This window comes from Scedosporium apiospermum, assembly GCF_000732125.1.
Source record: "Scedosporium apiospermum strain IHEM 14462 chromosome Unknown SEQ_SAPIO_0011, whole genome shotgun sequence".
Lineage (NCBI taxonomy): Eukaryota > Fungi > Ascomycota > Sordariomycetes > Microascales > Microascaceae > Scedosporium > Scedosporium apiospermum.
In genome coordinates, this window is record NW_015971712.1 from 615675 (window position 1) to 631355 (window position 15681).

Here is a 15681-nt window from a genome sequence, read left to right on the forward strand (position 1 = left end):
ACGCCTCCATCTTTTCTTTTTTCCCATGTTCAGCAAGCATCGACAAGCCTCCACCACCCCCAAACCCGGTGGACTTCCTTCCACCTCGTAGACGGGTTGTTTTGCTTTTCCTTCCAAGAAAGTAAAGACTAAACAAATAGGTATTCGTATGTAGCTTCAACAGTACGAGACAGTAAAGGAAATAAAATAAACAAAGTGTTATGCCGCTCAGGGGGTTAAAAGAAACAAGAACTCTTTACTGGTCCTCCTCCGGCGGGGGAGTAAAGACTTCGCAGGCCTGGGCGAAGAAGATCCGCGCCGGCCGATCATAGTCATTCTTGATGCTGTAGTAGTTTCCTATCGAAGGAGTTAGTTTTCGATGCCAATAAAAATTGTATCGTAGCAAAAGAGGGCCATTGCGCGAACATACCTCGAGGGACAAACCACTGCCCACCAGCACTAATCCGAAACTCCGTCTCATTCACAGTAACCAACACTTTCCCGTAAAACACAAAGAAAACCATCTGCATCTTCCGCGAATTCTTGGGCTTCTTCTCCGCGCCGGGCGGCAAATCGACGATGCCGGACCCCATGAACGACATGTTGAGCGTCTTGGCGAAGCGGAACGATGCGTCGTGGATGTCTCTCGTGAGGATGGCGTCCGAGGAGACGGCCAGCTGGTCCTCGACGACCTCTACGTGCGCGTCGTTACTGGGCGGGTAGAGCTCGTGCTGGGGTTCCCATAAGACCACGTCGCCTGAGATGACGCCGGGGTCTCGCTCCCACTCCTCGGGTTCTTCTTGCTCGTCTTCTTCTTGTCCTTCCTCTTGGGCCGCTGCGCGTCGCTTGCCTGTTGGTTTTCGTCCTCGGGTGTGCTTCTTTCGAGCCCTCCTCGTGTCCTCCTCGTCGTCTTCTACGCGAATCACCTCCTTTATGCTCGGCAGAACCATGCGGCGGTTTCGGTACGTGTCGTCTTGGACTTCTTCGTTGTCGTACGTGACGTGCTCGCCCTTCCAGAACTCTAGAGGCTTGTAGGAATGTCGGCCCGAGCGCGTTTGCACGATACTATTCGCGTCGCGGCGGATGGAGACGAGACCCCGCGCCTTGGGTAGCGGAGGCCCGCGCTGGACTTCTAATATTGATGTGTCCTCGGGAGGATTTCGCGCTTGCGCCTGCGACTTGGGTTTACGACCCCTGCGCTTCGTCGGGGCGATGGCTGGGGCGGCGGCCGGCTTGGGTTGGGCGGTACTGCTCGTCTTTTGCCTCTTCTTACTTCGATCTCGGGGGCCCTCATCCTCCTCCGCCTCCTCCCCTTCTTCATCGCCATCAGGTGACGCCCTCGTTCGACGCTTCGACGTGTTCGGTGCGACTTTCTTAGGAGGTCTCCCCGGTTTCCGGCCGGGGCGGGACACGACGACATCTTCGTCGTCGTCGTCGTCATCGTCGTTGTCGTCGTTACCTGGGTCATCCGTAGGCGGCGCGGGCGGGTCTTCCTCCGCTATTGGCACTGGTTTCGATGCCTTAGCAGTTTTGGGCCGACCTCGCCTTCCAGGCTTCGGCCGTACTTCTTCCTCCGCCGACTCTTCCTCCGCAGGCTGTGCTACCGTGTCGTCATGAATGCTGTTTCCTAAGGGTGAGTCGTGGACGAGTTGGAGCGAGTCATCGGCGGTAGACCCTTGAAGAATGGCGTCATCCTCATCGCGGTTATCGCTGGAGAGACGGCCCGACGTTCTACGCGTCCCGTTCGTCTTCTTCGCACGCGTCGTCCCATTCACCTGACCTCTCCTAAGGTCCAGCCGCCTCGTGACAGTATGGTCGTCAGAGTCGTTAGTATCGTTCGATCGCACTATGGAGCCGCGGCTGGGGGAGGAAACTGGGCCGAGATGGGGGTTTTTTAGGGCGGGGGATTGGAGGTTAGTCTTGGCGGGCGATTTGCCTCGAGGGATGGGCAGCCTTGTGGATTTTTGCGCGGCGAGGATAGTAGAAGGACCGGGTCCGGAAGCTGTGAAGGTGAGGCGGCTAGGTTAGAGACGGCAGAAAGAAAAATAGAGCGCGTCAAGGGAGAAGACGCATGATGGGCAACAGATCGGGCGCGCCTTGAGCTGTTTTCCTGGGAATCCCGTTTCGAATACTCACTGTCTAAATCCATATCCTGCTCCCCCGTCTGATCACTTCCGCTAGGCGTCGCCGCGACTTTTCTCGGCGATGAAAAGAGGCCGTCGAGCGGTTGCATGCCATGTTCGTCGAGGGTGCCCGTGTCAGGTAATGTTACACCGGTTTTCCTGTCGTCGAACGCATCAATACCATTCACGTCCTTTTGCCTACTTCGTTTGTCGACTCCATTGAGGGACGCAGTGAGGAGCAAACGGAATCAATAACAAATAATAAAACGTACCGGCCCTGCTCTCCGAGCTCGTAGATGCGACCCGGCACCTTGCTGGCACCTCGGGGCGCCATCGTGTTGCGTGGTTTGCTCTGACAGTGTTCGCGCAGGCGCTTGTTGTGATGGCGGATAGAGCGAAAGAGCTGGCGTTTCCGGGAATTTTATCCGCCCAAGAGGAAACGAAACAAGGCGCGAACGTTCGAGGCGTTGGGAGGATTGAAAAAAAAGCACCTGAAAGCGCGAAAATAAATGGGGAAAGAGGACAAATTAGGAAGAGAGGGGTTTGTGAGAGAATTGTTTTTATTTTCTCTTTTTTTTTTCCCTCCTTTGGCGTGATGTTTTCCCCCCAAGCTCTTGTGGAATGTCAATTTACGTGGGGAGAGGGAGCTACCCAACGGTGCAGTGGCGGGCGATAGGTGATGGTGACGATGAGAGAGGGAAACAATTGAGGGAATGGCGTCGTGTTGGCGTGTGGTGCGTGTTTGGCGGGTTTGAATTGATGTGGATGTTTGTGGTTAGTGCCTTGCTAAGGTGCAACTGCCTTTTAGGATACATAGACACGGATGGACATGGAGGCTGGCAACGTTCGAGGCAGCACGTTGGAAGTCCAAGTACGAAGGTACAGCGCTGCTCCTGGATCAGGCTGGGCGCATCGAGGTATTATCCTAGTTGTCGTCGTTCAGGAAGTTCTTCGGAGAGAAAGAGACTTTGAGATCGATCGGTGATGGAGAAGTAATACCGCCAAGATAGCGACATCGACGGATTGGTATGATGCAAAGACAGGACCAGAAACTCGGAGCTTGCCCGAGGGCATCTAGGAATACCGTGGGGCCTGGTCAGCCAAGTACAAGGACACTTTCAGGACCCTCGTCCGCGCGGGCTTGGGTACCTCAGTACCTCAGTACACAGGCAATAATGGATTTGATGGACATGGACAGATCTGCCAGGCCCAACGGTCTGACACTCAATGAGCCCCGCTCAGCCCGCCAGCCAGCTGCCAGTGGAGAGCGAGAGGGCAGCGAGGAGAGCTGATTTCCTTCTCTGGATAACGCGTCCAGCACTAACGACTTCCTCGTTTTGACGCGTCGAGGGGTCCATTTTCTCTCATGAACATTCGACCACATCACCGAACCTCCGAACTTTTGTCCCCAGAATCAATCAGCGAAAGAACCGAAGGCACACCGAGTCGATCAGAAAGGCATTGCGGACTAAATCGACGACGAATCTGCGAGAAACCCAACATCAATTGCTCGTACAGACTCTGCCGCCAGCCACTAAGACAATCCCATTATCGCATCTCTCCCTCGAAGCTTCTCCCAAGTTCACCGAAACCTCTTGGCTCTAAACCCTTCACTCAGCTCAACCTTCACAATGCCGGACTCACAACCCTCCCCAACCGAATCCACCCCCGAAGGCCCCTTCATCCCCCCCTCAATCCACCGCACCGCCCTCCTCTCCGGCGCAACCTTCACCCACTACTCCCCCCTCCCCCCAATCCTCTCCTCCCCCTCCTCCCCATCCACTCCAATCCCCACCCAAGACCAAGAAGAATTCATCCTCGGCGTCGACGAAGCCGGCCGCGGCCCCGTCCTCGGCCCCATGGTCTACGCAGTCTTCTACCTCCCCAAACCCCTCTCCACCCCGCTCCTCCGCGAAACCCACCACTTCGACGACTCCAAAGTCCTCACCCCGGCCACCCGCACCTCCCTCATGCGCACCCTCTGCACCTCTTCCTCGGACCTCTACGCCTCCTGCGGCTGGGCCACGAAAGCCCTCTCGGCGCGCGACATATCGGCCAACATGCTCCGCGCGGGGCCGGCGCATAACCTTAACGCGCAGGCTATGGACGCCACCGTGGAGCTTATCAAGGGCGTTATTGCGAAGGGTGTTAATGTGAAGGAGATTTATGTCGATACGATTGGGCCGCCGGCGAGTTATCAGGCCAAGCTGCAGAGGTTTTTCCCGACGGTCAAGATTACAGTTGCGAAGAAGGCGGATAGTCTGTATCCTTGTGTCAGCGCTGCGTCGGTTTGTGCAAAGGTGACGCGCGATGTTGCGCTCGAGGTTCTATACGAGGCGCTCCACCGGGGGAACGAAGCAAACGATGAAGAGGGAGATGGTGCCATGGCCTGGGGCTCGGGGTATCCCTCCGACGCGAGGTGCGTCTCGTGGCTGAGGGGTAACATGCACCCCGTGTTCGGCTGGGGCCCCGAGTGTAGACAGAGCTGGGGCACGGCGAAGGATATGCTCGAGGGGAATACAGGAGTCAAGGTCGATTGGCCTGCGGATGATGATGGTGAGACGGCGAGGGTGACGGATTATTTTGGTGCTGCGGCGGGGGATGGGAATGAGTTGGGGACTTGGTACGGGACTCCGGCTGGTCTTGAGGCGTTTTGAGGAGAAATGGTGGGACTTTTATATATATGGGGTTATGAACTCTTGTGGATTATACACTATTAATGGTTACGGGGACTCGGCGTTTTGTTTTCTAGTTGGAATTATTAGATGACGAATAAGGAGTCAATGGATATTCACTCTCAAGTTTCATAGGGGGATCCCTCTCATAGAGCCAACCGTCAAAATGTATATCCTATTCGAAGCAAAAAGAAGAGGAAAAGAAAAGCAAAAACAGGTTGTAATACAGCAACAACAGCAAAAGCTTAATCTCGACCAGAACGAAAAGAAAAACATTCTATACCCATCTCATCATTACAAGCCCAAATCCGAGCTCCAAGCAAAAAAAGGCAAAGCAAAACCCGCATTTTTAAATATCATCATCGTCCGTCCTCGTCCGCCTCTTCCCCCGACTATCCAGCGTATCCAGGCTAATCCCATCCGCGCTGTCCTCCCGCGCCGGCATCGCGAGCGCCTGCCTCGCCGTGTCCGAGTTGACGAGGAATTCCCTCAGTCGCTGCTTGCCGAGCTCGACGCCCTGGTTGGCGGCGGCGTTGGCCATTTGCAGCATGGGGCCGAGAAGGTTGAGGGTGTAGGCGATGTAGGTTCCGCCGGCGATGATGATGATGAGGAGGAATAGGAAGGGGTTGCGGAGGACTGTAAAAATCACTTTGTTAGCATCAGGAGAGAAGACGCATGGTTGTGAGAAGAGAAATAGAAACGTACCCATGAATATTTCATTCCACCCAAGCGCAAGCAGCAACACATAGAAGTACCAAGGCACCTGCGCCACACCACCAATAGCTCCCCTCTTCGCCTCAACATAAACCCCGTCCGCCGTCTTCTTGAACCTTATAACAAGATCCTGACGTTTACTCTCGCTCAGGATCGTCATCTCCTCCTCAAGGCTCTTGCCCTCATCCTCATCAACGCCACCAATAGGAGCGAGGTCCTCCTCATCACCAGCCTCGACACCGCGCGGCTGGGGCCCTATCCAGCGCGGCAGATCCGGCGGCGCATATGTCTCAGCGAGACGGAACCTCGCGAGCAGCGGTACGAGCGCGAGGGTCGACTCCCTCGCCTTGGTGTACACGCCCTCGATGTCGTCGGTGGGGCGCCAGATCCGCGGGACGCCCGCGTCGTCGTAGCGGAACTTGTCCTCGAAGTTCTCGCGCAGCTTGAGGAGGATGTTCCCCTCCATGACCTCGTCGTCGATCTTCTCCCGCAGCGCGACCCAGCTCTTGCGACGCAGGCGCCAGAGCCCCACCTCGACCTCGTCGACGCTGGCCTCGAAGCTGCGCGCGCGGTCGGTGAAGCGCGTCTCGGCCTCGCTGACGATGTCGGTGAACACGCTCCATATCCTGTCCCAGAGATCCTTCTCGGCCGTCGGCTTCTCGATGGGGGTGGAGGCCTCCTCGGGGATGACGCTGGACCCGGACCTACCGGAGCCGAGCTTGCTGAATTCGAGCCCGATCGAGTCGCCGAGGCGGGACTTGACCCAGCGCTCGACGCGCGTGGCGAGGCGGCGGAGTTCTTCCTTTCGAAGCTTGCTGCTTACTTCGTCGAGCTCCCTCTCGAAGATGAGGTATTGCGGCTTGAAGTTTGTCCAGGACAGGCCCTCGATCGCCAAACCCTTCGCCTCGTCCCTGAAGATCTCGAGAACCCTCTCCTTCTCCTGGGAGACGATGTCGGCGAAATCGTAGCTTCCGCCTGCCTTCTGACCGGCTTTCACCTTGTTAGACACGGACTCGGTGAACGAGGCAACGCCGGACTTGTGGCAGCTCGTCAGCTGGCCGAGGTAAAGCGCCTTGAGCCTCGTGTCAATCTTGGCCTCGAGTTCTGCTCGTTTCCGCGTGTAGACTCCCTTGTGATACCGACCAGCTTGCACCTCGAAATTCTCAACGCATCGTCGGCGAGCCGACCTGCCCGTCTCGCCAAGGTCATCCAGCACCACTGGCTTTCCAGCCCTGACGCCGTCGGCCTGTTGCTCCTCCAACGGGGTAATGGTATCATCAAAAGCGACGAGCACTTCCCGGGAAATCTCGTCGCATCGGAACTGGGCAAGAAGCTCTTGCTGGGTTGGCAAGTCGAGATCCTTGTTGTCCACGATCAGGTCCCAGACACCCTCGGCGTACTTGGAAAAACCATCGGCGGGGATGCGCCTGTGGTACTCGGGGAGGAAAACACCGCCCTCGAGCTCGTGGTCCCCATGCGACCCTTGCTTTGCGGACCGGGTGCCGGCGGTGAAGCGCGCACCGAGGTTGTTGACCTCGGAGTCGAATTTCTCGGCCTGGAGGACCTTGTGGGGGAGAGCGGCGAAGGCGAAATCGAAGTAATCCTCGATGCGCGAGGTCTCGAGACCTTGAGGCTTGGAGATGGAGGACCAGATCTTGGTCAAATCCTGAATCAAGGTGTTGCGAAGATTGGCGAGGGGGGTAGTGCCGATATGGTCGCGAATGACGAAGAAGAGTAGTGATCGGGGATTAGATCTAGGACCGATCACGTCAGCGAGACATCGTCGCGCAACGCGAATAAAACAGGTCATTGGGGGGGAACATACTGCTTGTTGTCCTTGAGGAAGAGCTGGAGATTCACCTCAAACACAGTCTTGAGCAACCCCATATTTGCGCCCTGGTACAAGCCGACCTGGTGTTCCCAGATATTCACAATGAGGACCTCGCTCGTCGCAAGAGCAAACAAGGCACTCTTCCGCTCAAAATCCTGGTCCTCGCCACGCTCGCGACCGTCGGTACCCTCGACGTCCATAACCAGAATGTTATCGGCCATCTTGACTTTGGCGTCGCCGGTCCCGCCAGTCTCCCTCTTGTTCTTCGCAAGCCATATGCCCTTGGTGGTCTGCCGCCTCTCGGACTCGGACATTACGGAGAACTGGGTGCCGAAGAGGTTGTTGAGAAGGGTCGACTTGCCGGTCGATTGCGATCCGAAGACGGAAATGAGGTGGTAGTTGAATCCAGCATCGGCAACATTGGTCTGGCGGAGGTAGGATATCAAGTTGGAGCTGCAAGCAAAGTAGTCGCCACGTTACTACGTCTGTTTTCTTTTACGACTATACTGCTCTCGTGACAAGCGCGGCAAGGGAGGGGTTGGGGGATGCTTCACACATACTTGAAGGTCTTGTCTTCGTCTATGACTTGGATTCCATGCTCGTACTTTTCGGCGCTTGGCCCTTCGCCAATGGCGGAAAGATGGCCGTTCATGGTTGTTGAGGAATGCGAGTAGAGGGAATAAGGGTTAGGGGGGAGAAGAGAAGGGAAAACAGGTGGTATAGTCTATAGAGTCATAGGAAAAGATGAAGATAAATAAATCAGATGGAACTTGCTATGCTGGGTGGGATTATTAGGATTAAGAGAAGGAGTTGGGCCGTTGTCCAAGTTGTAGGTTTGGTCGCGTTGGCATGAGGAATTGTCGGGACGACGAGTTGGTCGAATGTGACCAGATTGCCTTGTGATCAAAACGCAAGATTTCGGCAACGTTGAATTCAGGCTTGTGCTGTGTGTCTGTTAATAGTACAATTGTACGAAGGTGTGCTGGAATTGATATTAGTGCCGAGCAGTGCGGTCTGTTGGGACCTGGACCACTGACACCTCGAGCTGCCAACTGTACTAACCCGTCAGCGGTCCTCGGGCCATGAGGCCAAAAATGCACCTTCATCTGAATTTTGAGTTTAAAGTTGTTGGTGATTATGTCAGCAAAATCTTAGGTAACCCACACAATCGAGCAATTTGGGCATTGTCCTTTTGAGAAAAGAGAAGCGAGTGCCAGAACCCTCAACACTGGGAGATTAAGAAGTCGGGCCAACATTGCTTGGGGAGCTATGTCCTTTCACACATCCTCCTACGCGTTCGCTCTCTACGCTGTAGCTATGGGTCCAGCCAATTCAGCCGAGTTACCATCATGGAGCTTGAAGTCCTGGTTCCGCACGTCGATCTGCAACCCTCGACGTAAATCCTTGAAGACTTACTTCGCACCATAAGTGGGAAGAACCGAGGAGCTCTTACAAGTGAGAGAAGCTCCGTCATAATTCTTTCTTTGTCAGTGTCCCTTCAAATACCTGCCATTCACGTAACCCCTCAACGAACCGCTTCAGACCCTCTGCCCGACCATCGCAAAATGGCCCGTTCTAGATTCCAGGCCACGGCAAAGCTGCCCGTCCCAGCCAGAGCGCTCCATTGAGGGAAAATAGTTTAGCCATGGCGCAGCCCGCGGGAAGATGCAGGCGCGGAGATCATGTACCGCAGATCGGACTTGGAGAATCTCCTACCGGGATTGATGCTCTTCGTCTTCGGGCTCACGTTGCACAAAGCAGCACGGTCATCTTGACGTCGATGAGTAGGGTCTAGGAGCTCGCAGCAATAGACCTATCTCCTTTTTTCTCTATGTTCTGACCCGACCTAGACTTGTACTTCTCGGTTTCCTTATTCTCCACTCACGTTGAAACTCTTTCGTGAGGTAAACAGGATTGGTTTCGGCACCAGATAGCTCCGCCGAGACTTCACTTTGACCCAGCCCGTCCCAATACATCGATGCCGTTGCCAAGTCGAGACAAAGCGCAAGTGCCGACAGAGGTCCAGACCCTTTTTCCTCTCTAGAACCAAGCCGGAGATCAATCAAGCGAGCAAGACTTATTATGTAAACTCGGCGATTTCGCACAAATGCAAGACTCCAAGAACGTAACTTTGAACGAATCGAACCACTTGCACCGAGTGGTCCTCCCGAATGAATTATCAAAAGGGCCCCAAAAGGGCCCAAGCGATGACGGCCCCGGCCAGACGATCCGGTTCAACGTTGGATCCAAGTTGTCTGGGAGAGTCTAGACTCGTAGACTCAAAGTTCTAGCTAGAAACACTTAAAAAGGGCACCTTTCCCCATCGCCAACTGCAAACCCACTTCCAATCACCTATTTCTTCTTCTCCTCTTGCCTTGCTTGACCATACATCGACTTTTCCCCATCAACTTGTGCAACTTCCCCCAGTTAAACCAAATATAATACCAGCCTGCCCAAAATGCTCTTCACCGAAACCCACGTCGACGTCACCACCGTCGCAAATGGCAAGGAGACTTCCATGCGTAAGCCTCTCTAATAACCTGCCTCCGACTCCGGATCTTCCCCTCAAGCAGCTCCAGCTCGAGCTCTTCTCAAGCTCTCCCTTGCCCCACCACTAACCTCCTCGACCAGGGATCTTCGTCTTCACCCCGACGGTGCCCCAGTATCCCAACGCGTAAGAATACCAATTGACATCAATCAAATTCCTTTAACTGTCTTAATTCTGATTATCTCGCAGTAAATTCCCAGGCGTCCTCCTCTTCAGTGAAATCTACCAAGGTGAGAGGGCTCTAGAACCTAAGGAAAGCGGGGTTCCCTATTTTACCCCTCATCACCAAGACTGGGGCAGCCAAGCTTCAACTGGGGGCCAAGCTTACCCCCCCCCGCATCGTAACCAGACCAGTGAGCTTACAATCCCGTAACAATCTAGTCTCCGGCCCCGTCGCCCGATTCGCCCGCCTCATCGCCGGCTACGGATACATCGTCGCCGCCCCAAGCTCCTACCATGACTTTACCGGCCCGGACCCCCTTCCCTATGACGGGCCCGGAACGGACCAGGGTAACGAGTGGAAGATCACAAAGGTCAATCCCCAAGCACCCCTCCAATCATTAATACCACCATTCCTAACAGTTTTCCAGACTCTCGAATCCTACGATGAAGATGTCAAAAAGACCGTAGATTACCTCCTCACTCATCCGAACTGCAACGGCCGCATCGGCGCCACCGGCATGTGTCTCGGCGGCCACCTCGCCGTCCGCGCAGCCGTAAGTCCTTTCCCCCCTTTCCAACCCAAAATTTCACCTTAAAATTATTTGGAAAAAAAAAAAAAAAAGAAGAAAAAGAGAGAGAGAGGGAAGAAAAAAAAAAAAAAAAAGAAAGATCCTATTTTCTAAAATTCCCCCATCCAGCTCGACCCCCGCATCTCCGCCGTAGTCTCCTTCTTCGGCACCGACATCCACTGCCGCTCCCTCGGCCCCCACTCCGCCCGCAACGCCTCCCCCGCCACCATCCCCTCCTCCAACCACACCCTCGACCGCCTCCCCGAGCTCCGCTCCGCCGAATTCGCCCTCATCTTCGGCGTCCAGGACACCCACGTGCCCCCCGAGGGCCGCGACCTCATCCGCGCCAAATTCCGCGAGGCAGGGCTCGTCACCAGCTTCTACGAGTTCGCTTGGGCCCAGCACGCCTTTATCAGGGATGAGTTGAGCAAAGGTAGGTATGATCCCCAGATTACAAAGGTTTGCTTCGAGGTCTTGTTGGAGCTTTTTGGGAGGGTTTTGAAGACCGAGGTTGGGGACAGGGATGCTACGCCGAAGGAGCTGGAGCATGTTTGTTAAAGGGGGAGGGAAGAGGAGTTTGTTAAATAGAATGTTTCTTTTGAATCTGCTAGGACGATGAAGTAGATGGGGTGAGCTAGGATCGAGGCGACGAAACGTTCGTCTTGAACCGAGGAAGCCATACAATTGCGTTGTCGTAGTATAGAAGCAGAAGAAGAAGAAAAAATTGTGAATAAAAACCAAGTCTAAGTACGGCTTTAGATGGACCTCGTATAATTTTTTTTACACTCATCCCAAACTTCGATCCCATTGATGCCGCAGTATTCCCATCTCCAGCCTCATTACAGTCCCAGGATAACCAACCAGCCTTTCCAGCCATCTTGTTGTAGCCCGGGGACTCCCAATATATCCCATACAAAAATATGCAAAATTGTCATTCCATGTGTTTTGATATTTTCCCTCTGCTGATTCATTCCATGCATTCGAGGTCCCTTTGGGCCATCAGTCTAATTGTTGTAGTATTTCATTAAAATAGGAAAAAAAAGAAATCAAGGTTCCCCTTCACATTTTTACCGCGGGGGACCCGGGAAAGGCGGCCTCATCTGCCCCTGCCCTTGTCCTTGCTGTGGCTGTCCCTGCTGCGGATATCCCCCAGCCAGCGGCCGCCCTTGCTGTTGCTGCTGCTGCTGCTGTCCAGCAGTCTGAGCCTGGTACGGCTGAGCCTCCTGCACAGTACCCATAGGATAGACAGAGTAACCCGTATTCGCACCGCCCGTCACGGGCGACTGCGTGAACCCGCCCGGATTAAGCGGCGACGCCGGCGACCGCGAACCGAGCTGCGCCTCCTCGTCGTACGTCCGGCGGGAACTCGTCCGCGCCATGGCGCTGCCGCTACCGGGTTGCAAGTTCGTATTTATGCTCATCATGGGACCGCCCGCTCTGGACGAGACAGATCCCGAAGATAGGCCTTCGCCGGCCTTCCGGAGGCCGCGGTTGCTGCTGTGACTCTCGCCTCGCTTCACGTGGTCGACTCCGGTCGCGTGCGAGTCACCGCCGTGCTCGAACGAAGTGCGCGTGTTGTGGTTATCGTGAGAGTGTAGCGTCTTGCTGTCTTCTCGGTTGAACCAATCGTCGTGACTACCGGCAGGAGGGTGTTGTTGTTTTGATGCAGCGGCATCAGTAGATGCGTCCTCGGCGGCGGGGGTTACCGAAGGCACCATGCGTTTAGCCTCCTTCTTATCCTCGGCCTCCTTGCGATTGTTGGCAGCTTGCTCGTCACTCACGGTAACCGAGTACGACGGGTTGCCAACGCTTCCGAGAACCTCGTTGCCGCCACCAGGTCCATAGATGGGAATCTTCTTGAGAGCCTTGGCAAGCGCGCAGATGAACTTGGACCGGCGCGTAGCCCTGACGCCGTCGTTGTGCCAGTTGGACTTGTGCTTGATGACGACCTTGAGGTTGAGCTTGTCCAGATCGCCGACGCCGCCGACGCCGATGCCGAAATCGGGCTGGAAGTCCCTCGAGTTGTCCGGGTGGCGCACGAACTTTTCCATCTCGGCGCGGAGGAGCTCGATGTCCTCGAAGGTCGTGTCGTACGAGATGTTGACGTCGATGCACTCCTTCATGGCCTTGCTTCGGGTTACGTTCTCGATCCACATGTTGTTGAGCTGGATGTTGGGTGTCTGGACGACTTGCATCTTGTCGATGCGGACGAAGACCGTGTACAGAAGCGAAATCCTCTCGACTTGAAGCGTCAGCTTTTCTCCAGCACCCTGGATATCGACCCTATCGCCGACGTCGTAGGGATGTTTGACGAAGAGGAAAATGCAGGAGCCGAGGAATTCCTGGGTGGTGACGGCGAAGACGAAGGACAGAGAAAGGAGCGCGGTTCCGGCTGTGGCGAGTGTGGTGATGAAGCTGCTCTGGAAGAAGGCAACTGTAGATCACTGGTTAGCACACACGCCAGAAAAGGAAGGAAAGAAAGGAATCAAACCTACGGAAAATGAAAATGACAATCAACAAGACGATAAAGAGAAGTACTTGGTCGAAAACCTGAAGGGCCTGGCCAATATCCTTCATACCCTCGCTAATCGCCTTCCGCTCCTTTCCAATATCGACAACCTTGCGCACCATCTCCTCGAGGCTGATATCGCCGTTCTCATCAACGTCGACAACGGCAAAAGCATCCTCGGCCTGGTCCCTATGCTCGGGGCCGAGCACCTCGATAATGTCGTCCAACAGGAGACTCTCCTGGCCCTCGACGGCAAAGGACATCCAGATACGCCTCCCGAGCGCCTCGGACGACTTCACCTTCTCCAGCGCCTCAACGACGATGGAGTGTGCCGAGTTGGGGTTGAAGACCTGCTTCCCGGTAATCTCCGACGCAATGTTACCAAAGACGGACGTGACCTTGTCTCCCAGACGACCGACGTCACCGATGATGCGCATGGGGGCGGTAGATCCCTTCTTTTGGCGGAGGATCAGGTCGATGCTATCGTTGATGATGTAATCCTCCTCAGCAAACTCGGGGCAGTACATGGGGAACAGGGAGCGCGAGGCATCGTAAAGGATGCCGAGCAGGCGGACCTCGTGCTTGGAATCCTTGATGCGATTGGCGAAGGAGCGCTGATGATACGAAATGCCGATGAGCTGGACGATGGCTTTTTCAGCGAGGTAGACGGCGGAGGAGACGAAGGAGGCGCCGAGGACACGTCCAAAGTTGCGAACCCAGACAATGTCATCATTGTTGGCTTGTTGGAAAAGGCTGCGGAAGGTGACAAACGAGGCCAAGGCCCAGAAGAAGAAGGAGAAGGGGAGGACTAGGTTTCGAAGCACGGTAGCATATTTTCGGGTACCGGAGCTCACGACACCGCAGAAGAACATGAAGAGAGCAGGCAGGAGGAATGCGACCAGCTTGCCGGCCCAGAGTGTAAGCCAAGATATCTCGATCCAGAGGAAGACCTTGAAGAGGGGAGGACCCTGGGTGGTGGTCTCCTCGCCAGCGGCATTGGTGACGGTCTTGTTGCCGACGGGCACGGAGTCCTTGTTATCGGTCAAGGGGAGCACGATCAGCGGCACGGCGAGGGCCAGACCGACAGGGACGATGTAAACCAGGTATCGCAGAGGAGGGGCAAAGTTGATGATCTTAGCGTAGAGCCTGCCCATAGCATTCAGAGACATCTCATCCGAGCCGCCGGTCCCCTGCCTACTAGGACCCTCGGGGGCTTTCCTCCGGCCACCCTTCAGGATGCTGCGCTTCTTCTCGAGCTCGCCGGAGTCGGAGAGCGAGGCGGACCGTTGGGTCGCCTTGCGCGCCCCCGTGGAGCTGGCGCGGCTCTTGACGGTAGAAAGAGGAATGTCGTCGGGCATGTTGATGCTGTCGGACCTGGATCTGGTGGTTCCTAGAGGGACGAAACCTGAATTCCTGGGGGACAGGGTCTTGGGCATATTTATTGGCATCGCAAGGGTAGTTTGTTTTGGGGGGGGGGGGGGGGGGGGGGGGGGGTTCGTAGCGAAACCCGTCTTTAGTTAAAGGGGTGGCACACTCTGCACTCCGTTCCGGAAAGATCTGAAATGGAAGGGGGGTCGGCAAAGGAACAAGGAACGGGTCGGTAAACGGAAAGGTGGGCAATGATGTGCGCCTATAGTGTCGGGTCGTCACAGACTTTTGGGTGAAGGGGGTGCGGGAGCAATAGCAGCAGATTTATCGTATATGCGTGGGCGGTTTGGTAGGTTTCCGGGTGAATTGGAGGGGGTGAGATGAAAAGAATACCAGATTCTTGTATCACAGGGTCTTGAAGCATGCGACGGTACGTCCGTCGAGGGGGTGAAGGTCGTGTTATCAATGTTTCGAGAACGAGTGACTGAAAGAGTAGGACAGGAAACACGTAAAGCCGCGGACTGGGCCGTAGAAGAGAGGAGAAAGGATACAAAGAAAGAAGAAGAAAACACAAACGAGGGGATCCCAAATATCAAGGAAGGGACATTTAGAGAGAGACTATGGGGAGGGGGAGAATAAAGATGAAAAGGGTGGGGTGGAAGTGTGGAGGAAGAACAACGAAGGATCAGGAAAAAGGAATGGAGGTGGAGGTTGTCGATCGAGAAACAAAGATCTCGGTCATACGGTGACAATGTCTCGTGCTACAAGTTAGTGTAGTGTACTTCGTACAAGGGTGGACTAAGGGTAGACATTTCGAATCCGAATGCAGGTATTTGAGCTCAAAGCTTGGATCGATGTCGAATTTTCAGGGACCCATTTTGTTCCCCAATGACTCCAATAGTGGCTCCTTCCCAGTGACGAAGTCGATAAACCCGAACCATGGACATGCGAACCCCTTGAATGGACTTATCCTTGCGTGTACTAGTACTATTTTCATGTGGGAAGTCCCCGCCCCTAGCCATGATCTCAGCCAGGCGCGGTTGGTACCTTGCAGGGCCGGGGTCGAAGGAAGTAGCGTGCCCCATTTGGTGCTGTCTTCGCTCGTGTCGTGAGGCGGCGTGGATCCTAGGGGGATTCGTGGAGAGCCAGCGACGTCTGCCAGGTACCGCAGTCGTTTACCGGTACTTGGTACTTTTCAAACTG

The 15681-nt window shown here is 55.1% G+C and overlaps 4 protein-coding genes and 1 pseudogene across 4 annotated transcripts; 2 read left to right on the forward strand and 3 right to left on the reverse strand.

Moving 5' to 3' along the window:
- Positions 1–235: 235 nt before the first annotated feature.
- On the reverse strand, positions 236–2436 carry SAPIO_CDS0161 (Cupin; the record flags this gene model as incomplete). The annotated part of the gene is made up of 4 exons (XM_016783011.1): positions 236–336; positions 410–1981; positions 2116–2300; positions 2375–2436. 4 exons carry the CDS (start codon positions 2434–2436, stop codon positions 236–238), a joined length of 1920 nt encoding a protein of 639 aa, XP_016646644.1.
- Positions 2437–3733: 1297 nt separating this feature from the next.
- On the forward strand, positions 3734–4759 carry SAPIO_CDS0162 (annotated as a pseudogene; the record flags this gene model as incomplete).
- A 367-nt stretch (positions 4760–5126) lies between these two features.
- SAPIO_CDS0163 (Protein SEY1) lies at positions 5127–7974 on the reverse strand (the record flags this gene model as incomplete). Its single annotated transcript, XM_016783012.1, has 4 exons — positions 5127–5413; positions 5483–7245; positions 7317–7775; positions 7883–7974. The coding sequence occupies 4 exons, from the start codon at positions 7972–7974 to the stop codon at positions 5127–5129; spliced, it is 2601 nt and encodes an 866-aa protein (XP_016646645.1).
- A 1806-nt stretch (positions 7975–9780) lies between these two features.
- Positions 9781–11239, forward strand: SAPIO_CDS0164 (uncharacterized protein; the record flags this gene model as incomplete). The annotated part of the gene is made up of 7 exons (XM_016783013.1): positions 9781–9844; positions 9954–9996; positions 10060–10100; positions 10252–10403; positions 10461–10586; positions 10731–11150; positions 11213–11239. The coding sequence occupies 7 exons, from the start codon at positions 9781–9783 to the stop codon at positions 11237–11239; spliced, it is 873 nt and encodes a 290-aa protein (XP_016646646.1).
- Positions 11240–11668: 429 nt separating this feature from the next.
- On the reverse strand, positions 11669–14468 carry SAPIO_CDS0165 (Mechanosensitive ion channel; the record flags this gene model as incomplete). Its single annotated transcript, XM_016783014.1, has 2 exons — positions 11669–13035; positions 13097–14468. The coding sequence occupies 2 exons, from the start codon at positions 14466–14468 to the stop codon at positions 11669–11671; spliced, it is 2739 nt and encodes a 912-aa protein (XP_016646647.1).
- Between the last annotated feature and the right edge of the window lie 1213 nt (positions 14469–15681).